This window comes from Mobula hypostoma, chromosome 20 (genome assembly GCF_963921235.1).
Source record: "Mobula hypostoma chromosome 20, sMobHyp1.1, whole genome shotgun sequence".
In the NCBI taxonomy this organism is placed as follows: Eukaryota; Metazoa; Chordata; class Chondrichthyes; order Myliobatiformes; family Myliobatidae; genus Mobula; species Mobula hypostoma.
The window spans coordinates 25,643,503-25,668,269 of record NC_086116.1 but is presented as its reverse complement, the minus strand read 5'-3'; the positions used below and the strand labels follow the sequence as shown (position 1 = coordinate 25,668,269).

The window sequence follows — 24,767 nt, the reverse complement described above, 5'->3', positions numbered from 1 at the left end:
TTTTCCAAGGAAGCTACCAGAAAAGTTAAGTGAAGAAAAAGCAGTGGATGTTGTCTACACGGGCTTTAGCAAGGCATGGGAGGTTGGTCAAGAAGGTTCAGTATTCAAGGTGAGATAGTAAATTGGATTAGATATTGCTTTGACAAAGAACCCAGAGAGTGGTTGCAGATGGTTGCCTCTCTGACTGGAGGCCCGTGACTTTTTTTTGCAGGGATGTGCACTAGTTCCATTGCTGTTTGTCCTCCATATCAACAAACTGGATAATGTGGTGAACTGGATCAACAAATTTGTGGACGATACCAAGAACGGGGGTGTAGCGGACTGTGGGGAAGACTATCAAAGCTTCTAGTGGGACCTGGACCAGCTGATGAGGTAGACTGAAAAATGGCAGATAGAATTTAATGGGGACAAATGTGAGGTGTTGCACTATGGTAGGCCTTACATGGTAAGCAGAAGGGCACTGAGGAGTGCGATAAAACAGAGGGATCAGGAAATATAGATCCATAATTCCTTGAAAGCATCACAGGTAGATAGGGTCGTAAAGAAAGCTTTCAGCCTAACGGCCTTCATGAATCAATGTTTTGAGTACAGGAACACACACAAAATGCTGGTGGGACACAGCGGGCCAGGCAGCATCAATAGGAAGAAGTACAGTCGACGTTTTGGGCCGAGACCCTTCGTCACGTCCTTTAACCTAGACAAGTGTCCAGATTACTAGATTACTTTATTACACAAAGACTAAAGCTAATCAAAGGAGGTTGTATACTGAGTGCTTCACAAGGCTATTTGCTGTAATTGATACTGAGTTATACTAACCAAGTATAATACATGTATCTGCATTTTTTTTAAATGGTCAGACCACTCAGAGGTGTGCATTTCTCAGTAATATCAAAAAACATTTGACATTGGATAACATCGTAAAATATTGGCAACTGGAGAAGAGAAAATGGCAGCTAACAAGATGCTGTCTGTCAATTAAATAAGTCCTTGATCTCATTCCAACTCGATTTCAGATTGTGGGCAAGTGCTATCCAAGAGAAGCAGCAAAGTGAGACAAAATAGATGAAGGCAAAGTAGATGTAAAAGTAGATGAAGGCAAAGGTAGATATAAAAAAGTGGTTAAACAGCTGATAATTCAATCACACATATACAAGTAGTATTTATCTCAGGATGTCAGAGAAGCATATGGTCCGGTTCCCTCTAATCCCTACCCGTTTATATGCCTAAAGCATCTAAACATTATATTAATAACTGCTTTTGCTACCTTCCCTGCCAGGCATTGAAAACTGTAAAACAGTAACTCAGCTCGAATGTCTCCTTTCAACTTTTCCCTTCTCAGCTTAAACCTAATGCTCTCCAGTATGTGACATTTGCACCCCAGGAAAAAAAAGAGTAACTACCAGATCTATGCCACTCAGCATTTTTCAAACACATTAGGTCACCACTCCATCTCTGATGCTCAAGAGGAAACTATCCAAGTTCTTCTCTCATAGTTGTTAACTCTGCATTCCAAGCTACATCCACTGAACCTTTTCTGCACCCTCTCTAAATTCTTCATACACCTCCTATCATGTGACAGCCAAAACAGCACAATACTCCAAATGTGGCCTAACAAAAGTTCAATAATACTATACAATGACTTCCCAACATTAATACTAACAACTGACTGGGTGACTGGGTGGCAGGGTGGCGATACATCTCTACCAAAGGAAGTGTAAGACACTCCTTCCCTCCACTAGCCTGCAGGTCAACTTTACGCAAGGCGAAACACCTGCTTAGCACCCCTCCCCACCCCCAATCAGGGTCATGTGAAGCCATGGGAGCAGGTGGTGGATAGTCGTTTGAGCAGCTGGTGCATAGCACAAGTGCTGGTTGCGTGACCAATGACACCAGGCAAACAGTCTCTGAAGAGTATTGATAGTGGCTGGGGTCACCCGTCTTAGACAGTGGGTGCAGGAGTAGGCCATTCGGCCCGTCAAGCCAGCACCCCCATTCACTGCGCTCATGGCAGATCATCCACAATCAGCATTCAGTTCCTGCCTTATCCCCATAACCTTTGATTCCACTATCTTTAAGAGCTCTATCCATCTCTTTCTTGAAAGCATCCAGAGACTTGGCCTCCACTGCCTTCTGGGGCAGAGCATTCCACATATCCACCACTTCCTGGGTGAAAAAGTGTTTCCTCAACTCCGTTCTAAATGGCCTACCCCTTATTCTTAAACTGTGGCCTCTGGTTCTGGACTCACCCATCAGCGGGAACATGCTTCCTTCCTGCCTCCAGCGTGTCCAATCCCTTAATAATCTTATATGTTTCAATAAGATCCCCTCTCATCCTTCTAAATTCCAGAGTATACATGCCCAGTCACTCCAATTTTTCAACATATGACATTCCCTCCATCCCGGGAATTAACCTTATGAACCTACGCTGCACTCCCTCAATAGCAAGAATGTCCATCCTCAAATTTGGAGACCAAAACTGCACACAATACTCCAGGTGTGGTCTCACCAGGGCCCTGTACAACTGCAGAAGGACCTCTTTGCTCCTATACTAAATTCCCCTTGTTATGAAGGCCAGCATGCCATTAGCTTTCTTCACTGCCTGCTGCACTTGCATGCTTGCTTTCAGTGACTGATATACAAGAACACCTAGATCTCGTTGTACTTCCCCTTTTCCTAACTTGACTCCATTTAGATAATAATCTGCCTTCCTGTTCTTACCACCAAAGAAGATAACCTCACATTTATCCACATTAAACTGCATCTGCCATGCATCTGCCCACTCACCCAGCCTGTCCAGGTCACCCTGCATTCTCATAACATCCTTCTCACACTTTACACTGCCACCTAGCTTTGTGTCATCTGCTAATTTGCTAATGTTACTTTTAATCCCTTCATCTAAATCATTAATGTATATTGTAAACAGCTGCGGTCCCAGCACTGAACTCTGCAGTACCCCACTGGCACCGCCTGCCATTCCGAAAAGCACCCGTTAATCGCTACTCTTTGTTTCCTGTCAGCCAGTAAATTTTCAATTCATGTCAGTACTCTGCCCCCAATTCCATGTGCCCTAATTTTGCCCACTAATCTCCTATGTGGGACTTTATAGAACATAGACATAGAATAGTACAGCACAGTACAGGCCCTTCGGCCCACAATGTTGTGCCGACCCTCAAACCCTGCCTCCCATATAAGCCCCCACCTTAGATTCCTCCGTATACCTGTCTAGTAGTCTCTTAAACTTCACTAGTGTATCTGCCTCCACCACTGACTCAGGCAGTGCATTCCACCCACCAACCACTCTCTGAGTAAAAAACCTTCCTCTAATATCCCCCTTGAATTTCCCACCCCTTACCTTAAAGCCATGTCCTCTTGTACTGAGCAGTGGTGCCCTGGGGAAGAGGCGCTGGCTATCCACTCTATCTATTCCTCTTATTATCTTGTACACCTCTATCATGTCTCCTCTCATCCTCCTTCTCTCCAAAGAGTAAAGCCCGAGCTCCCTTAATCTCTGATCATAATGCATACTTTCTAAACCAGGCAGCATCCTGGTAAATCTCCTCTGCACCCTTTCCAATGCTCCCACATCCTTCCTATAGTGAGGTGACCAGAACTGGCAGAGTACTCCAAGTGTGGCCTAACCAGGGTTTTATAGAGCTGCATCATTACATCGCGACTCTTAAACTCTATCCCTCAACTTATGAAAGCTAACACCCCATAAGCTTTCTTAACTACCGTATCCACCTGTGAGGCAACTTTCAGGGATCTGTGGACATGTACCCCCAGATCCCTCTGCTCCTCCACACTACCAAGTATCCTGCCATTTACTTTGTACTCTGACTTGGAGTTTGTCCTTCCAAAGTGTACCATCTCATACTTCTCCGGGTTGAACTCCATCTGCCACTTCTCAGCCCACTTCTGCATCCTATCAATATCTCTCTGCAATCTTCAACAATCCTCTACACTATCTACAACACCACCAACCTTTGTGTCGTCTGCAAACTTGCCAACCCACCCTTCTACCCCCACATCCAGGTCGTTAATAAAAATCATGAAAAGTAGAGGTCCCAGAACAGATCCTTGTGGGACACCACTAGTCACAATCCTCCAATCTGAATGTACTCCCTCCATCACAACCCTCTGCATTCTGCAGGCAAGCCAATTCTGATTCCACCTGGCCAAACTTCCCTGGATCCCATGCCTTCTAACTTTCTGAATAAGCCTACCGTGTGGAACCTTGTCAAATGCCTTACTACAATCCATATAGATCACATCCACTACACTACCCTCATCTATATGCCTGGTCACCTCCTCAAAGAACTCTATCAGGCTTGTTAGACACGATCTGCCCTTCACAAAGCCATGCTGACTGTCCCTGATCAGACTATGATTCTCTAAATGCCTATAGATCCTATCCCTAAGAATCTTTTCCAACAGCTTTCCCACCACAGACGTAAGGCTCACTGGTCTATAATTACCCGGACTATCCCTACTACCTTTTTTGAACAAAGGGACAACATTCGTCTCCCTCCAATCCTCCAGTACCATTCCCGTGGAGAACGAGGACATAAAGATCCTAGCCAGAGGCTCAGCAATCTCTTCTCTCGCCTCGTGGAGCAGCCTGGGGAATACTCCATCAGGCCCCTGGGACTTATCTGTCCTAATGTATTTTAACAACTCCAACACCTCCCCTCCCTTAATATCAACATGCTCCAGAACATCAACCTCACTCATATTGTCCTCACCATCATCAAGTTCCCTCTCATTGGTGAATACCGAAGAGAATTATTCATTGAGGACCTCGCTCACTTACACAGCCCCCAGGCACATCTTCCCACCTTTAACTCTAATCGGTCCTACCTTCACTCCTGTCATCCTTTTTTTCTTCACATAATTGAAGAATGCCTTGGGGTTTTCCTTTACCCTACTCGCCAAGGCCTTCTCATGCCCCCTTCTTGCTCTTCTCAGCCCCTTCTTAAGCTCCTTTCTTGCTTCCCTGTATTCCTCAATAGACCCATCCGATCCTTGCTTCCTAAACCTCATGTATGCTGCCTTCTTCCACCTGACTAAATTTTCCACCTCACTTGTCACCCATGGTTCCTTCACCCTACCATTCTTTATCTTCCTCACCGGGACAAATTTATCCCTTACATCCCGCAAGAGATCTCTAAACATCGACCACATGTCTATAGTACATTTCCCTGCAAAAACATCACCCCAATTCACACCTGCAAATTCTAGCCTTATAGCCTCATAATTTGCCTTTCCCCAATTAAAAATTTTCCTGTCCTCTTTGATTCTATCCTTTTCCATGATAATTATAAAGGCAAGGGAGCGGTGGTCACTGTCCCCCAGATGCTCACCCACTGAGAGATCTGTGACCTGACCCGGTTCATCACCTAGTACTAGATCTAGTATGGCATTCCCCCTGGTCGGCCTGTCCACATACTGTGGCAGGAATCCATCCTGGACACACTTAACAAATTCTGCCCCATCTAAACCCTTGGAACTAATCAGGTGCCAATCAATATTAGGGAAGTTAAAGTCACCCATGATAACAATCCTGTTATTTTTGCACCTTTCCAAAATCTGCCTCCCAATCTGCTCCTCTGTACCTCTGCTGCTACCAGGGGGCCTATAGAATACCCCCGATATAGTAACTGCTCCCTTCCTGTCCCTGACTTCCACCCATACTGACTCAAAAGAGGGTTCCGCTACATTACCCACCCTTTCTGTAGCTGTAATAGTATCCCTGACCTGTAATGCTACCCCTCCTCCCCTTTTTCCGCCCTCTCTATCCCTTTTAAAGCACTGAAATCCAGGAATATTGAGAATCCATTCCTGCCCTGGTGCCAGCCAAGTCTCTGTAATGGCCACGACATCATAATTCCATGTATGTATCCAAGCTCTCAGTTCATCATCTTTGTTCCTGATGCTTCTTGCATTGAGGTACACATATTTCAGCCCTTCTACCTTACTGTCTTTACACTGTTTATTCTGCTTCTCTTTCCTCAAAGCCTCTCTATATGTTAGATCTGGCTTTACTCCATACACTTCTTTCACTGCTCTATCGCTCTGGGTCCCATCCCCCTTGCAAATTAGTTTAAACCCTCCCGAACCATGCTAGCAAACCTACCTGCAAGGATATTGCTCCCCCTCGAGTTCAGGTGCAACCCATCCAAACTGTACAGGTCCCACCTTCCCCAGAAGAGATCCCAATGATCTAAAAATCTAAAACACTGCTCCTGAGAACGTCACCCTTGAGGTCCTGTTCCTCAGCCTTCTGCCTAATTACCGAAACTCACACTTCAGGACCTCATCCCTCTTCCTGCCTATGTCGTTGGTCCCAACATGTATCACGACTTCTGGTTGCTTTCCCTCTCGTACCAGGATGTCGTGCACCCGGTCAGAGACATCCCGGACCCTGGCACCCGGGAGGCAACAAACCATGCGGGTGTCCTTCTCACGTCCACAAAATCTCCTGTCTGCTCCCCTGACTATAGAGTCTCCAACGACGACAGCTCTCCTCTTCTTCGTCCCACCCTTCTGCACCACAGGGTCAGACTCAGTGCTGGAGGCCCTGCCACCATGGCTCACACCTGGTCGGTCGTCCCCGCCAACAGTATCCAGGATAGTAAACTTATTATTCAGAGGAATGGCTACAGGGGTGCTCTGCACTACCTGTCTGCTCACCTTCACTTTCCCCCCTCTGACTGTCACCCAACGACCTGCTTCCAACAGCCTAGGTGTGACTACCTCCCTGTAGCTCTCATCTATGACTGCCTCATTCTCCCTTATGAGTCGAAGGTCATCCAGCTGCTGCTCCAGATTCCTACACGGTCTTCCAGATCGCCTTTGACTTTATCAAAGGCTTTCTGAAAGTCCAGGTACATTACATCCACTGGCTCTCCCTTGTCCATTTTCATAGTTACATCCTCAAAAAATTCCAGAAGATTAGTCAAGCACGATTTCCCCTTCGTAAATCCATGCTGACTGGGACCTATCCTGTTACTGCTATCCAAATGAGTCATAATTTCATCTTTTATAATTGACTCCAGCATCTTTCCCACCACTGACATCAGGCTAACCGGTCTATAATTCCCTGTTTTCTCTCTCCCTCCTTTCTTGAAAAGTGGGACAACATTAGCCACCCTCCAAACCACAGGAACTAATCCTGAATCTACAGAACATTGGAAAATGGTTACCAATGCGTCCACGATTTCTAAAGCCACCTCCTTAGGTACCCTGGGATGCAGACCATCAGGTCCCAGGGACTTATCAGCCTTCAGACCCAACAGTCTAACCAACACGATTTCCTGCCTAATATAAATTTCCTTCAATTCATCCATTACCCTAGGTCCTATCGCCACTATTATATCTGGGAGATTGTTTGTGTCTTCCCTCGTGAAGACAGATCCAAAGTACCTGTTCAACTTGTTTGCCATTTCCTTGTTCCATAAGACCATAAGGCAAAGGAGCAGAAGTCGGCCATTCGGCCCATTGAGTCTGCTCCGCCATTTTATCATGAGCTGATCCATTCTCCCATTTAGTCCCACTCCCCTGCCTTCTCACCATAACCTTTGATGCCCTGGCTACTCAGATACCTATCAATCTCTGCCTTAAATACACCCAATGACTTGGCCTCCACTGCTGCCCGTGGCAACAAATTCCATAGATTCACCACCCTCTAACTAAAAAAGTTTCCTCGCATTTCTGTTCTGAATGGGCGCCCTTCAACCCTTAAGTCATGCCCTCTCGTACTAGACTCCCCCATCATGGGAAACAACTTTGCCACATCCACTCTGTCCATGCCTTTCAACATTCGAAATCTTTCTATGAGGTCTCCCATCATTCTTCTAAACTCCAAGGAATACAGTCCAAGAGCGGACAAACGTTCCTCCTATGTTAACCCTCTCATTCCCGGAATCATTCTAGTGAATCTTCTCTGTACCCTCTCCAACGTCAGCACATCCTTTCTTAAGTAAGGAGACCAAATCTGCCCACAGTACTCCAAGTGACGTCTCACCAGCACCTTATAGAGCCTCAACATCACATCCCTGCTCCTATACTCTATTCCTCTAGAAATGAATGCCAACATTGCATTCGCCTTCTTCATTACTGACTCAACCTGGAAGTTAACTTTAAGGGTATCCTGTACGAGGACTCCCAAGTCCCGTTGCATCTTAGAACTTTGAATTCTTTCCCCATTTAAATAATAGTCTGCCCGTTTATTTTTTCTGCCAAAGTGCATAACCATACACTTTCCAACATTGTACTTCATTTGCCACTTCTCTGCCCATTCTTCCAATCTATCCAAGTCTCTCTGCAGACTCTCCATTTCCTCAGCCCTACCGGCCCCTCCACCTATCTTCGTATTGTCAGCAAACTTAGCCACAAAGCCACCTATTCCATAATCCAAATCGTTGATGTACAATGTAAAAAGAAGTGGCCCCAACACGGACCCCTGTGGAACACCACTGGTAACCGGCAGCCAACCAGAATAGGATCCCTTTATTCCCACTCTCTGTTTCCTGCCCATCAGCCAACGCTCTATCCACGTTCCCCATAATAAATTCACCCGTTTCTGTCTTCAAGGGCCCAATTTTGGTCTTAACTATTTTTTTCCTTTTCACATACCTAAAGAAGCTTTTACTATCCTCCTTTATATTCTTGGCTAGTTTACCTTCATACCTCATTTTTTCTCCGCGTATTGCCTTTTTAGTTATCTTCTGTTGCTCTTTAAAAGTTTCCCAGTCCTCCGGCTTCCCACTCATCTTTGCTATGTTATACTACTTCTCTTTTATTTTTCTACTGTCCTTTACTTCCCTTGTCAGCCACGGCCTCCCCTTAGGATCTTTCTTCCTCTTTGGGAAGAACTGATCCCGCACCTTCTGCATTATTCCCAGAAATACCTGCCATTGTTGTTCCACTGTCATCCCTGCTAGGGTATTGTTCCATTGAACTTTGGCCAGCTCCTCCCTCATAGCTCCATAGCTTGTAAAGACACTGCCCAGAAGGTGGCAATGGCAAAGCACTTCTGTAGAAAAATTTGCCCACAATCATGGTCAAGACTACGATCACCCATATCATACGGCATGGCACAAAATGAATGAATGAATGAATGCATAATCGATGAAGGCAAGCATGGTGTAGCCACTTTTACCACCCTATTCACTTGTGTTGCCTCTTTTAGAGACACCAAAAGACCCTGCTGTACATCAAAAGTTCCAAATATCCTGCCGTTTACTATATGCTTTCCTCCAACATTTGACTTCTAACAGTACAACACTTCACACTTGTCTAGATTAGACTTCATCTGTTACATTTCCATTCACATTTCCAGCTGGCCTATACCCTGCTGCATCCTTTGTCAAGATTCCTTACAAGCCTTAACACCATCAATTTGTGGTTACTGCAGGCTTACAAGTCATACTATTCACATTTTCATTCAAATCATTAATATGTGGAACAATCAACAAGTCCCAGCACTGATCATTGTGGAATATTACTGGTCACAGACCTTCAGTCTTCTCCCACTACCGTTTTCCATGACCAATCCAATAAACAAAAATTTGTCAATATTTTGGATCAACCTACCATGAGGACTTTGTCATATCTTTTACTGAAGTCCATGTTGACAACATCTACAGCCCTACTTTCCTTAATCATTTGATAATCCTCGAAACATTCAAGTTTGTGAGAGAGGACATTGCACACTGTCATACTGACTGTCCCTCATTAAGTTCATGCTTTTTAAGATGCTTGTAAATCCAGTCCCAAAGAATATTATGCCTTACTCTTCACTACCACTGATTTAAGGCACACTGGCATACAAAATCCTGGTTTGCCCGGCTGTTCTTCTTAAACATTAGAACAACATTGTGTATTTTTCAGTATTCTGGCACCTTGCCTGTGGTTTAACAGGATTCCAAAGTTCTCTATTGTGACTGCAGCACGCTCTAGCCTTGCTTATCTCAGTATCCTTGGATAAATCCCATCAGGTACTGGGGACTTAACCACCTTCGTATTTCCCTACCTCCTCTTCTTTAATGGTGACAATGTTCTAAAATGCAAGATAGCCACATAGACTCACCATCATCTATACTGTCCCCTTTAGCGACTAGAGATACAATATACCATTTAAGGACTTCAATCACTTTCTCCAAACCCACACACAACTTGTCTCTGAGTGATGTACACTTTGCTCCTAATCTAAATGTAAAACACCTATGTATTCTACTTGCCTTGGACATTATGGTCTCTTTTAGCCTTCCTAATTTCTTGTTTAAGCCCTTCCGAGTTTTCCCCCAATGCCTTGTTTGTTTTTCAAGTCTTTAAAAGAAACAGATATCTAAACAAATGAGTCTAGGCAAGCATTGTATCCGGCTATGCAGTCCTATATATATTTTCAATTTTAAAATAATTTAAAATTTAAAATTCACACCTACTTTGAATGCAACAGAGGATCTATTGGAGGATGCTGAGCTCCATAAACATGTTGTATACTGCAAAGTAAAAGTGATAGGATCAGTGCAATGTCACAGGAAATTAAACAACAAACCATGGTTATACGATAGTCTTTCAGGTAATATTATCAACTATATATGTATTCATTTTTCTTTTCCCAACAGCCCGGTAATAAAACATTCTGTACACCCACCCAACACATAATGGCACCTCTTTTCCCTTCCTCAAAGCATATTGACATTCTTATCCCTGCTAAAATTTCACAATGACTTTCTTCCTTCCTCACAACAGATATATTTGTCTTCTTGTCCTTAACACTCAGACCATCCAGAAAGCTTCACTCATCCATGTTTTGAGATCAATTTGGTACATATTTTAAAAAAATAATGCATGATGTAATGTTATTCTTTAAATTAACTCTACATACAAAAGTCAAATTTTAAAATGGATGTAACAAAATTGTTGGAAACTAGTTCAATTTTCAATTCCCTGGGTCTCGTCAGTCAAATCATCAACATATATGTATCTTCAAAGGCCAACAAAAATGTGCAATGGAAATGCAAAATGCCTTCGTTTCCCCAAAAGTGAGACCAAAGAACTGGAAATCAAACAGCAAGCTACCTTGAACAAACTACACAAATATTTATTTCACATAATCCAGAGCTTAGATTTCCTGCAGCAGGTAACAACTTTCAACCTTCAAAGCCTTTCTACCATCGACACTGCACAAGTTGGAAGCATATGAAATTCCATAGGCACTGCCCAAGAAAAAGGCATCTGAAAAAGGCACCCTAAACATTCAGCCTCCCCATGAATATTTTAAATAGCAGAAACATGCATGCATCATTTGCAAAAAAAAATCTACAATTTTTCATCAAGGTTGCTTCAGCCACATTTCCAAGGTGTTCAGGAAGACGTGGTCAACAGACACACAAACATGAGAATCTACTTGTTCTTCATCAAATCACACACCATGCTAACCTGGAAATACATGACTGTTCCTTCAGGGTCTGACTCACAGAAATCCCTACCAATCAGCACGATATAAATACCTTCGTCAAAAGAATGTTAACACTACAACAGGCGAGCTCCATTTTCCCAAGGATCATTAGAAACAGATATTAAGGGCTGGCTGGTGGTGCAATGACATCGGCGCCGGACCTGGGAGCGGAGGTTCCCGGGTTCGAAAGCAGTCGGGTCCACTCCCGAGTACGCTTTCCAACCGTGCCAGGTTGAGTGTCAAGATCGCAACTGGACCTCGTACAATAAAGGGAAAAATACTGCGAAAATGTTTGTGTGAGGAGTGGCGTGGGTGTGTGTGTGTGTGTGTGTGTGTGTATGTATGTATGTATGTATGTATATGTATATATCTCTCTCTCTCTCTCTCTGCGCCTTGTAAAAAGCCATGAAAAAGACATCATCACAGACGCACGGACACACGCACGCACACGCAGATGCGCACACATGCAGGCAGCACACGCGAAAAAAACAGATATTAAATGCTGGCCTCGGGAAGTGACCCTCACATTCCAGGCAGAAGTGCCTGAAAGCACATAGCACTAGACTCAAGGACAGCTTTATCTCACTGAATAAGACTACTGAATGGTTCCTAGTACAATAAGATGAGCTCCTAACTTCTCAATTTACCTCACTATGAGCTCATGCTTCATTGTCTACCGACACTGCACTTCATAGCTGTTACATGTTATTCTACATTCTGTTGTTTTACCTTGTACTACCTAAATACAGTGTGTAATGATCTGATCTGTATGAAAAGCATGCAAGACAAGCTTTTCACTGTCCCTCAGTACATGTTTTACCACAGATTCCAAACATTATTTTCTAAAATATCAGAAAGAAAATGTGAGAAATATTTTACCCTTATTCCTGATGCTATTCATGGAGCTCTGAATAGCTTAATTAAATTTTTAAAATTTTAGAATTACTCTATTAATACCGTGATTTAAGAAAATACAGCTCTCTTACTGTACATTTATTAAGTATTTTTAAATATGTTAATAAGTGCACTTATATTAAAAACATCAATTTAAAAAGTCCAATTTATTTGTCCCCCTCCCCCTTCAGCTTTACCTCATTTTCCTGGCACAGCCTAGCACAGTAGCACACACAATAGACTCACTGTTAACTACTGCAGAATAATTTGTTTGGTTCAATCAAAGCATAACCATGCAGCACCAAAAACATAATTTCTGTTTTTTAAAAAAAACCTGTATACAGTTTAAACCTTTGGTTTCCTCTCATTTGAAGTCTCTAATTGTGTACATGCAAACCTTCCTGAAAACAAATTCCAAGAATGCTGCAGTTTTAGAGATATCTCCCAACTTTTTAAACAGGCAGAATAATAGGAAGTTCAACTAGAAAGTTAGGAGGGCACTTAACAAGAACGCTCAAAGAGATATGCTTAAAGACACCCATGAATACCGATATCATAGAGAACTTATTGTCTAACATTCTGGTCGCTCATCTCTGAATCAAGACCACCAATAGTTCATGTGCAAATGCAATACCAGATTAAAAGGGCCAATCACCATTCTGAAAGCTCAAGCTTGAAACATTTGCACCAAGATGCACAGCTCCAACTTTAAGCTACATCCAGCTATTACAGCACAACAATTCAGACACTTTAACATTGACATCATTGCAGACTGACGCAAAAGATTAAGGCAAATGGGATTCATGGTTACTTGATAGATTGCATACAAAATTGGCTTGGCTACTGAAGACAGAGGGTACTAGAAAAGTGATGTTATTCTGACTCAAGACCTGCAAACAGTGCCGTTCTGCAGAGATCCATGCTGGGACCTCAGTTTGTGAGGTAACATGCAATGATTTGAACAAAATTTCAAGTTGACAGAATAGTAGGTTTGTAGATGACATGAAATTGCCAGTGTTGTGGATAGTGAGAAAGTTATCAAAGGATTTAGTTCAATTTAGATCAGTTGGAAATTTAGTTAGAAAAATAGCATATAGTGTTTAATTAATGCAAGTGAGAGGGGTTGCACTTTGGTCAAGCGTAACTGACTTTACTGAGGAGGATGGAACATTGTTTAGAGGCCAAACAGGCGGTCATGACATCAGGAATAAAATCACCTGGCACTCATAACGGTTGCCCATATACCAACTCAGCCACAAACAACGGCAGGTCCTGTTTTGGACCAGTTCTGAGTCCCAGCAGGACCCATTTGAGACGCTCATGCCAACACTCATCAGACAGGGAAGCCCTGACAGCAGTCTTTAAGGAGCAGTGAAACAACTCACATCAGCCATTGGACCACGGGTGATACTCATTGGGCAGTGATGTAGTCTAATGCCAAGGTTTTAGACCAATGCAGCCCAGAGATCTGATATGAATTGGGGACCATGGTCAGAAGAAATATCAGATGGGTGCCAAACTGAGCAACCCGGGTGCTGATGAATGCCTGAGCCATGCCTGTGAACATTGTCAAAGCTAGAGAAACGACCTCCGGCCACCGTGGTAAGGAGGCATGTGAAATGTCAGGAGGAGGAAAAGAGGACCAACAAGGTCCACACTGACATGGTCAAACCATTGCTCAGGAACTCAAAGGTGCCAAGGGCACCTGGAGTATGATGGCTAATTTTTGCCTGCCGGCATCCACACAGACTGCAATCCAACCACACATGTTCTTTCTAAGGTGGTGCCACACGAATTTTAGTGCAACCAGTTTCTGTGAGGCCTTCCACCCTGAATGCAAGAGGCCATTGTATGGAGTCATAAGCCGTCACCTCCAGTTTGCAGGCACTATGGGGCAAGGCTGCCCAGTTGAGACATCGCATAAGAGAGAACCGCAGGTTCCCCAAACTTAATGTCAGCTGTCCGCAGGCCATGACTGCTGTTCAGTAAGCCTGGAGCTCTGGGTCAGTAGTTTGGTCTGTTGCCATACTGGCATAGTCAACCTCTGAATATGGGACTGGCAGTGAAAGGTAATCAGTCATGGCATTATCTTCCCTCGTGATACATTGAATATCAGTTGTGAACTCTGATATTTAGGGGGTAGTGAGAGAAATACATCCGATAGCAATGCTGGTGGAAGCAGATCTAAAAGGAATGCTTAAGAGGCTTTTAAACAAGTACATAAAAAGTATGTAGACCATATGCAGGCAAATGAGATTTGTTCAAATTAACATGGACATATGATACACATGGTGAACCAAAAGGCCAGTTCCTGTCTTGTTCTAAGTTTTATTACCAAGGGAGCCAGTTCAACAAACAAGGTAGTTGATTCACCTTCCTCAGAGCAAGCTTTGCTGTCAACTTCGAGTACCTTGGTGAATCTCCCTATGGGATACATGAATTCTTATGATCTACAGTTTGAGGGTCATAGATAAGGGAGACAGCCAAAATGTTTTTCCCCATGGTGCATTCAGTCATTATGTGCCGTGCCGTAAAACATGGCCAAGCATGATCTTGACCATGATTGTTCTTGGCAAATTTTTCTATGGAAGTGGTGTACCATTGCCTTCTAAGAGACAGTGCCTGTATAAGATGGGTGACCCCAGCCATCATCAACACTCTTCTGAGATTGTCTGCCTGGCGTCAGTGGTCACATAACCAGGACTTGTGATATGCAGCAGCTGTTCATACGACCATCCACTACCTGCTCCCACTGCTTTACGTGACCCTGATTGGGGGGGGGGGCGTGGAGATGGTGTTAGGCAGGTGTGACCTGCAGGCTAGCAGAGGGAAGGAGCACCTTACACCTCCTTTGCTAAAGATGCATCTCCACCTTGCCTCCCAATTAAAAAGGCAAAGGCAGAGGTTTATGGTGAGAGGAAGGAATAAACTAATTGACATTGGGGGGAGCAGGGGTAGGGTTGGTGGAATGACATGAGAAGCACAAAGAAAGGAGTATAGGTAGAGTGAGTTAGTTTGAATGGGAAATTACAATGTTCATACCATTGGACTGTAAAACACTGAAGAATATGTCTATGAAGTGCTGTTCAAGTTGGTGATTGACCTCACATTGGTATTGATAGTGCAGAAGACATTGGACTTGACAGGTCAGTGTGGGGACAGGAATAGGAAAACATAATGGCTGCCACCATTATACAAAAATCAGTAAATGATCTTGTAGTACAGATAGAGGTTGGCAGGTATGATGTTGCGGGCATCGCTGAGTCGTGGCTGAAGGAAGATCACAGTTGGGGGCTTAGCATCCACGGATACACATCATATCAAAAGGATAGGCAGGTGGGCAGAGGGGATGGGGTAGCTCGGTTGGGAAAAATTAAATCAAATCCTCAGAAAGAGGTGACATGGGATTGAAATATACAGAATCTTTCGGGTAGAGTTTAGAAACTGAAAGAGTAAAAGAACCTGATATATAGGGCTAACAGTAGCCAGGATGTGGGCTACAAATTACAACAGGAGACAGAAAAGGCAAAGTGAAAAGTGCAATGTTGCGATAGTCATGGAGGATTTCAATATGAAGGAAGATGGGGAAAATCAGGTTGGTGCTGGATGCCAAGAGGGGTAGTTTGTAGAATGCCTATAAATTAGCTTTCTCAAGCAGCTTGTGGTTGAGGCCATCAGGGGAATGGCAATTCTGGATTGGGTGCTATGTAAAGACCCAGATGTGATAAAGGGACCCTTACAAGGCAGTGATCACAGTATGATAGAGTTCACCCTGCAGTTTGCATCATTATTACAGTGGAGTAAAGGGAACTCCAGAGGCACAAACGAGGAGCTGACCAAAGTTAACTGGAAACGGACACTAATAGGGAATATAGCAGAATAGCAAAGGTTAGAGTCTCTGGGAGCAATTCGAAAGGTGCAGGATAGATACATCCCAAAGAAGTAATTTCCTAAAGGATGAGGCAACCTTGGCTGACAAGGGAAGTCAAAGCTAACAAAAGCAAAAGAGAGGGCATATAATAGAACAAAAATTAGTGGGAAGTTGGAGGGTTGGGAAGTTCAACAGCAAATCAACAGAAGGCAACTAAAAAAACCATAAGGAGCAAAAAGATAAAATATGAATCTAAGCTACCTAATAATATAAAAAAGGATACAAAAAGTTTTTCCGATATATAAAGAGTAAAAGAGTGGATATTGGGCCACTGAAAAATAATGATGGAATGTAATGGGGGTGAAAAAAATGGCAGAGGAACTTGAAAATTTTATATCAGTCTTCACTGTGGAAGACATTAGCGGATTTCCAGGAATGCAACAGTGTCAGGGGGGCAAAAGTTAGTGTTTTTGCTATTACTAAGAAGAAGGTGCGTGGGAAGCTGAAAGGACCGAAGGTAGATAAGTCACCTGGACCTGATGGACTATATTCAAGGGGTCTCAAAGAGGCAGATAAAGTGATTGTGAAGGCATTAGTAATGCTCTTTCAAGAATCACTACATTCTGGAATGCTTCTGGAGGACTGGAAAATTGTAAATGTTACTCCACTCTTCAAGAAGTGAGCAGGGAGTAGAAAAGAAATTATAGGCCAGTCAGCCTGATTTCAGTGGTTAGAAAGATGGTAGGGTCTACTATTAACAAAGAGGTTTCCAGATGCTTGGAAGCACATGATAAAATAGTATAGTTTTCTCGAGGGGAAAACTTGCCTGACTGAACTGTTGGGCTCCTTTGAGTAAATAACCAGCAGGATAGACAAAGGAGAGTCAGTGAATGTTGTGTACTTGGATTTTCAGGAGGCCTTTAACAAGGTGCGGCATATGAAGCCGTTTAACACGATAAGAGCCTATGGTAATACAGGAAAGATACAAGCATGGATAGAATTTGGTTGATTGGCAGGAGGCCAAGAGTTGGAATAAAGAGGGCCTTTCCTGTTTAACTGCCGGTGACTAGGGGTGTGCTGGTGTTGGGATCGTTTCTCTTCACAGTATATGTCAATAATTTGGATAAAGAATTTGATGGCTTTGTGGATGATATGAAGAAAGGTGGAGCAGAAGATAGTGTGAGAAAGCAGGGTGTCTGCAGAAGGACTTGGACTGATTGAGGGAATGGGCAAAGAAGCGGCAGATGGAATACAGGTCTCCCCCGCCATCCGAAGGTAGAGCGTTCCTATGAAACGGTTCGTAAGCCAGAATGTCGTAAAGTGAAGAAGCAATTACCATTTATTTATATGGGAAAAATTTGTGAGCGTTCGCAGACCCAAAAAATAACCTACCGAATTATGCCAAATAACACATAAAACCTAAAATAACAGTAACATATAATAAAAGCAGGAATGATATGATAAGTACACAGCCTAAATAAAGTAGAAATACTTTTCTACAATCATTGCCGCACTGTTCTCCATAGCGAAAATTCACGCAAGCGCTGTTGGCAGAAACACTCTCTCCGTAACCTTTAAGCTATCAAGCTGCCAAATCATACAAAATAACACATAAAAATACACAGCCTATATAAAGTAGAAATAATGTATGTACAGTGTAGTATCACTTACTGGAATCGGGAAGACAGCGTCGAGCACACTGATGATAGTGTGTTAGGCTGAGTCGTCGGAGGTTGGGGTGGTGCAGTGGTCCCCAACCTCCAGGCCACCAAACAATACCGATGCACAAAGAATGCAGCGGTACAGTGGTAGCTGGGACACACCCAGCACATGTCGAAGGTCGAGGTTCATCATCTGCTGTGGCTGATGTGGAAGGCTTGAAAAACGACAGTATGCTTGGCTGCTTATCCTCACGCATTTTTCTATCATCTCACGCAGTTGCTTCACGTTCAGTTCCTGGATGACTTCACTTTCGGTCTGTTCGCTACTGCATTTGGTTTCGATTGTTATCCTTTCCTCTTCCAATTGCATCAGCTCTTGGTCATGGGATGCCAAAACCTCTTCAACATCATTTTCGACAACTTCCACAAGCCAAACTCACTTTGTCCTTACTTCATTCACCACGATCAAAACGCTTAATTATGTCTAGTTTTACGCTAAGTGCAACACCCTTATGAGCTCTTTTAGGCTTTTCCGATACCTTAGAACTCACCTTGCTGGGGACTTCCGGTAGAGCTCATGGAGTGAAGTCGTGTTCTTGACTCACTCCATTACCTCTGAGTTTTTTTTCTTATGATCAGCTATATTTTAATTAACCATTAAGGCACCGACTTTTACAATATTTTGAAATAAATTGGGCTCTTTGATAATCGGATGCTTTTAAGGTCTGCTACGTCAAAGAATGGAAAAAACGGGAAGGACGGCAAACCTCCGGTTAGACCAAAAGGTACCGATTTTCCTTCGACTGAACCACCGGTGACTTTGAAAGCTATATCGGATCTAATTCAAAGGGAAATTTCAACCTCTATTACGGAGCTGATTCGTGCGGAAATTTCAATTAATTTCCAGAAAATTGCCGATTCAATCGATAAGATTCAAACATCTATTACGGAACGTCAGTCGGTTATATCTGATCTTCAAAAATCCACGCAACAAAATGAACTCAAGATGGAGAAAATCAAAGAAACAATTAAGGTAATGAAGAAGAAACTTGACTTTCTGACTTTTAAAAATTCTGACTTAGAATCCAGAATGCGACGGCAGAATCTTCGAATGATTGGGGTGCGTGAAACTGTCGAATCTGATAACCCTAGGAAGTATTTTTCTTAACTTTTAAAAGACGCATTTCCTACTGTATTTCCTGACCAACCACCGTTATTGGATCGTGTTCACAGAGTTCCATCATACTCTTCTAAGTCAGATAAACCTCGACATGTCATCTTACGTTTTCATTACTTTCAAGACAAGGAGAAACTGTTTCGTTTCGTTCGACCTAAAGGTTACATTGATTTTTTGGATCTTAAGTTCCGATTCGTGGAGGATTTCAGTAAACCAATTCGGGATCAACGGATTTGTTACAGATCTGTGATGTCGGAACTCTGCAAGATGGATTTAAAACCAGCGCTGCTTTACCCAGCACGTTTAAAGATTCGTACGTTGGATGGAGCCCTTCGTTTTTTTGAATCTCCATCGGATGCCCAGAGTTATCTGGATCAATTTTCACCTTCAACATCTTAATCGTAATTTTTAACTATCTCCGTTTGATCGGAGGTTGTGAATCTGTCGGCCTTAATTTTTTTTTGCCTTATATGGGCAGAAAAGTTTATTTTTGATTAATTAATATGGTTGCTAAACTTTCTTTCTATCTGCGTCATTCCTTTCTTTTTCCCAGGGGATTCTGGGTGGTTATTCCCTCAGCGTCATTCTACGTATTTCCTTTGAAGCCTTAAATTTTGTAGTTTTTAAATTTTTTTTTGTAGGTTTTCATAACTAGTTTATGTTAATAATTTTATTTCTTTTTTTGTTTATTCATAGGGTCTGGGGTTTGTTGCAGTTTTTTTTATATTTTCTGTCTTTTTCTCTGTTATATTAAGTGTTTGTTTTAACTGACTTAATTTTTTTTATTCTTTTACTGTTTTATAACTAGCTGATCTTTTTTATATTTACACTTTTTTTTAGGGAGCGTCTATCGGAAGTCATGGGGGTAGTTTTAGTGCTTGCTTCTTTCTGGCTGGTCTGTGTTCGATTTAGCCTTGAGGTCATGGGGTGGAGGGTGGTGGGAGGGGCTTCACGTTTTAGTTTTTTTCTTCTTGGGCTATGTATACTATTGAAGTATTGGTTGTGTTCTCCTTCCCGGTATCTCTTGCTTGTTCTGTTCCCTTTCCGGGTTCGTGGGTCGAGCCTATCGTCAATCCTCCTTGTTGCAGGTTGACTTTAGGGTTTATGGAGTCTATTATTAATTTCGTCTCCTGGAATACTAATGGTCTTAACCATCCTATTAAAAGGAAAAAAGTTTTTAAAGTGTTCCGGAGACTTAAAGCACAAATTTTATTTTTACAAGAGACCCATGTGTGGAGGGGGGGCAGACTACGTTTTTTTTAAATCCTGGAAGGAACAACAGATCCATTCGAACTCTAACGCTAAGATTCGAGGTGTCTCTATTTTTATAGATTCCTCAGTTACTTTTATACAACAAGATATTATTTCTGATCCGAATGGTAGATTTCTACAGGTTAGTGGTCTACTATTTAATAAAAAGGTAGTTTTGGTTAATGTTTAGGCTCCCAATATGGACTGTCCGGAATTTTATAAATCATTATTTAATCAGTTCCCGAATTTGAATGAGTTTTCATTGATCTGGGGCGGAGATCTTAATACCTGTTTATCTCCAGCTTTGGACCGTTCGGCTCCTCTACGGACCTTACCTAATAAATCTGCAACTTTGATTAATTCATTCCTCTCTGATTCTGGGTCGACGGACATTTGGCGTTTTCTGCATCCTCAGGAAAAAGATTTTTCTTTTTTTTCACATGTTCACCATTCCTATTCAAGAATTGATTATTTCTTTATTGACTCTTGTCTTATTTCTTCAGTGATTAAATGTGATTATGACTCTATAACCATTTCGGATCATGCTCCACTTAAGCTTTCTATTAAAATTCAGGCCAATACACAAAATAATAGACAATGGCGTTTTAATTCGCTGTTGCTTCAGGACTCGGACTTTGTTAACTTTATGAATGAACAGATTGATCTTTTTTTTACAATCAACTATACAGAGGACATTTCTGTGAATATTCTTTGGGATACGTTTAAAGCTTATATTTGCGGTCAGATTATCTCGTATTCTGCTGCTTTGAGGAAGAAGCTGAAGCAGGAGGAGTTGGTAATTGTGGATATGATTAAGGAAATTGATAAGAAATATGTTACAGCTCCCTCTGAGGAGTTATATAAACAAAGAACTGAACTTCAAATGGAACACAGTTTATTACTTTCGTCCTCGATTGTAAACCAATTAAAGAAAACAAGAAGTGAATTTTATGTACACAGTGACAAAGTTGGCAAACTGTTGGCTAACCAATTGAAGTCTAATTATGCTAAATCTCAAATTAATCAGATTTATAATCAAAATGATCGACTGATACTTGATCATGCGGGGATTAATCAAACTTTCTTTGATTTTTATTCTTCCTTATATCAATCAGAGTCTCCTCGAGACTCTAAATATATGAATGATTTTTTAGATAACCTAGACTTCCCTGAGATTTCACAGGATATGTCTTCTATGCTAGATACTCCCATTACTACTGATGAGATTAAGAATGTTATCTCCTCTATGAACCTGGGGAAAGCTCCTGGCCCTGATGGGTTTACCATAGAATTTTATAAATGTTTTGCATCTTCATTAATCCCTTGGTTCTGTAGGGTTTTCGACGCTTCATTAAATCTTGGTAAACTTCCCGAATCTTTCAATAGAGCGTCAATCTCTCTAATATTAAAGAAGGATAAAGATCCTGCTCAATGTGCATCTTACAGACCAATATCTTTATTAAATGTTGACTCTAAAATTTGTTCTAAGTTATTAGCAAACAGATTAGAAAAAGTACTTCCTTATATTATTTCGGAAGACCAAACGGGTTTTATTAAAGGTCGTTACTCTTTTTATAACATTCGCACACTGTTAAATATTGTTTATACTCCCTCACAAAATGTTCCTGAGTGTGTTATCTCTTTAGATGCTGAGAAAGCTTTTGATAGAGTAGAATGGCCTTACTTATTTAAGGTGCTTGAAATGTTTAATTTTAGCTCGAAATTTATATCCTGGATCAAACTGTTATATCATTCTCCTGTGGCCTCGGTCCGTACTAACTCTCTAAGCTCACCTTTTTCCCTCTTTTTCAAGGCACTCGACAAGGTTGTCCTCTTAGTCCTTTATTATTTGATATTGCATTAGAACCTCTTGCAATTCCCATTCGAGAATCTCCAAATATTACTGGGATAACTCGGGGCTTAAAGTCCCATAAAATATCACTCTACACTGATGACTTACTTTTATATATTTCTAATCCTCAAAAATCCATCCCTGCTGTTTTAGAGTTATTAGCACAATTTAGTCTCTTTTCAGGTTATGAATTAAATCTTAGTAAGAGTGAACTTTTCCCGATTAATAAACAACTTCCCTTATATCATAACTTTCCGTTTAAATTGATTAATAATTATTTTTCATATCTTGGGATTAAAATTACTTGTAAACACAAAGATTTATTTAAGATTAACTTTTTACCCTTAATTGACCATATTATTCAACTTTCATCTAAATGGTTTCCTTTATATTTAACTTTGATTGGTCGTATTAATGCAATTAAGATGTTTCTTCTGCCAAAATTTCTATATATATTTCAGGCATTACCGACTTTTGTTCCAAAATCTTTTTTGATAAAGTTGACTCAAAAATTTCTTCATTTATTTGGCAAAATAAAAACCCGAGACTCGGTAAAATACATTTACAGAAAGCTAAGAGAGATAGAGGTTTAGCATTACCTAACTTTAGATTCTATTATTGGGCAATCAATATTCGACATATGAAATTTTGGTTACTTGACCAGGATATACTATCCATTCCTAAATGGGTAGCATTGGAATTACAATCTGTTCAGGGCTATACACTTGGCTCTATTTTAGGTTCCTCTCTTCCTTTTGATTTGAAACGCCATAAACAGGTATCTAACCCGATAGTTAAATATACCTTACGTATTTGGTTCCAATTCAGAAAATTTTTTGATCTTAACCAATTTGGGCTAGCGATTCCTATTTTAGGTAACATATTTTTTCCTCCCTCTTTTATGGATCGTGCTTTTCAAATTTGGAAGACTAAGGGTATTTCACGGTTTTTGGATGGTTCCCTTACGTCTTTTGAACAATTATCTAATAAATATAATTTATCAAGAATACATTTTTTTAGATATCTACAAGTTAGAAATTTCCTAAGTACTATACTTTCTTCTTTTCCAATGCTTCCTCCTACATACATTTTAGATACTATAATTAACCTTAATCCATGTCAGAAAGGTGCATCAGCTATGATTTATAATATTACTATGAAACTTAGGAAAGCTCCATTTGATAAGATTAGGGTAGATTGGGAACAGGAATTGGTGTCTATTATTTCCGTGGATGACTGGGGGCAGATTCTACAATTAGTCAATACTTCCTCTATCTGTGCTAAACATTCCCTAATTCAATTTAAAGTTGTTCATAGAGCACATATGTCCAAAGATAAATTAGCTCGCTTTTATTCTCATATTAATCCTTTTTGTGATAGATGTCCGGGGCAGATAGCCTCTTTAACTCATATGTTTTGGTCTTGTCCTACTTTGGAAACTTTTTGGAGAGACATTTTTAATATTATTTCGAAGGTATTGAATATAGATATCTCTCCTCACCCTATTACTGCTATCTTTGGACTACCTAAAATTTCCAGTAATCTTTCTCCTTCAGCCCGTAGAATGATTGCATTTCTTACTTTAATGGCGAAAAGATGTATCTTACAATATTGGAAAGAGCTTAACGCTCCAACCACCTTTTTTTGGTTTTCTCAGACGATATTATGCTTGAATTTGGAGAAAATTAGAAGCAATCTTCATGATTCCTCACTTAAATTTGAACAGACCTGGAGATCTTTTATTCAATATTTTCATTTAATGTAATTTTTTTTTCTTCTCTTTTTTGCTCCATATTTATATACCCTTCTTTTTTTTTTACTGTTTTTAATGGAGGTCGGGTTTGAGGACGTGATTTTAAGTTCTTTAACTCTATTTGGTTCCAAGTTAGCCCATTGCTTTGCTTTGCTTTTAATTTAGTTGCACGGTGGGTTTTTTTTTCTATTATACTATTATGTTACCTTAGTATGTTATGTTTAAATTACATTGTTTGTATCACTTTCTTTTCTGTATTAATATCTCCTGTAATTTTATTATATTCTAACAGTGTATTAGTGCCTATATGGCTTACCCTTTTGTATACTTATTCAATAAAAAGATTTAAAAAGAAAGAGAACTCACCTTGCTAACCTTGCACCTCAGGCACGTATTTAAGCAATGCCAGCAAGAACGCAGTTCCGAGGGAGGAGTTTAGCTGCTCGGGGCGCGCACTGCCTTTTTTTGTAACAGTGAAAACACCTTCTGTTAGCAAAAACAGGTAACTAATGTAGGTCTTTCGTAACAGCGAGGTTTCATAAAGCGAACGTTCAAAAAGCAGGGTACACCTATATAGTGTAGGGAAGTGTATGGTCATGCTCTTTGATAGAAGGAACAAAAGTATAGACTATTTTCCAAACAGGGAGAAAATTGAAAAGTCAAAGGGACTTGGGAGACCTCATGCAGGATTCCCTCAAGGTGAACTTGCAGGTTGAGTCAGTGGTAAGGAAGGGAAAGACAATGTTAACATTCATTTCAAGAGAACTAAAATACAAGAGCAGGGAGTTGATGCTGAGGCTTTAGAAGGCATTCAGCAGACTGCACTTGGAATATTGTGAGCAGT

At 41.3% G+C, this 24,767-nt stretch overlaps 1 protein-coding gene across 3 annotated transcripts in view; it reads right to left on the bottom strand.

The window, feature by feature from the left end:
• Window positions 1–24,767, bottom strand: part of tbc1d22a (TBC1 domain family, member 22a) — a 331,820-nt gene that overhangs the window by 295,505 nt on the left and 11,548 nt on the right. For all 3 annotated transcript variants that reach the window (XM_063072582.1, XM_063072580.1, XM_063072581.1), the window contains exon 2: window positions 10,446–10,502. In XM_063072582.1, the coding sequence (XP_062928652.1) occupies window positions 10,446–10,502 (57 nt within the window). The remainder of the gene's footprint in view (window positions 1–10,445; window positions 10,503–24,767) is intronic.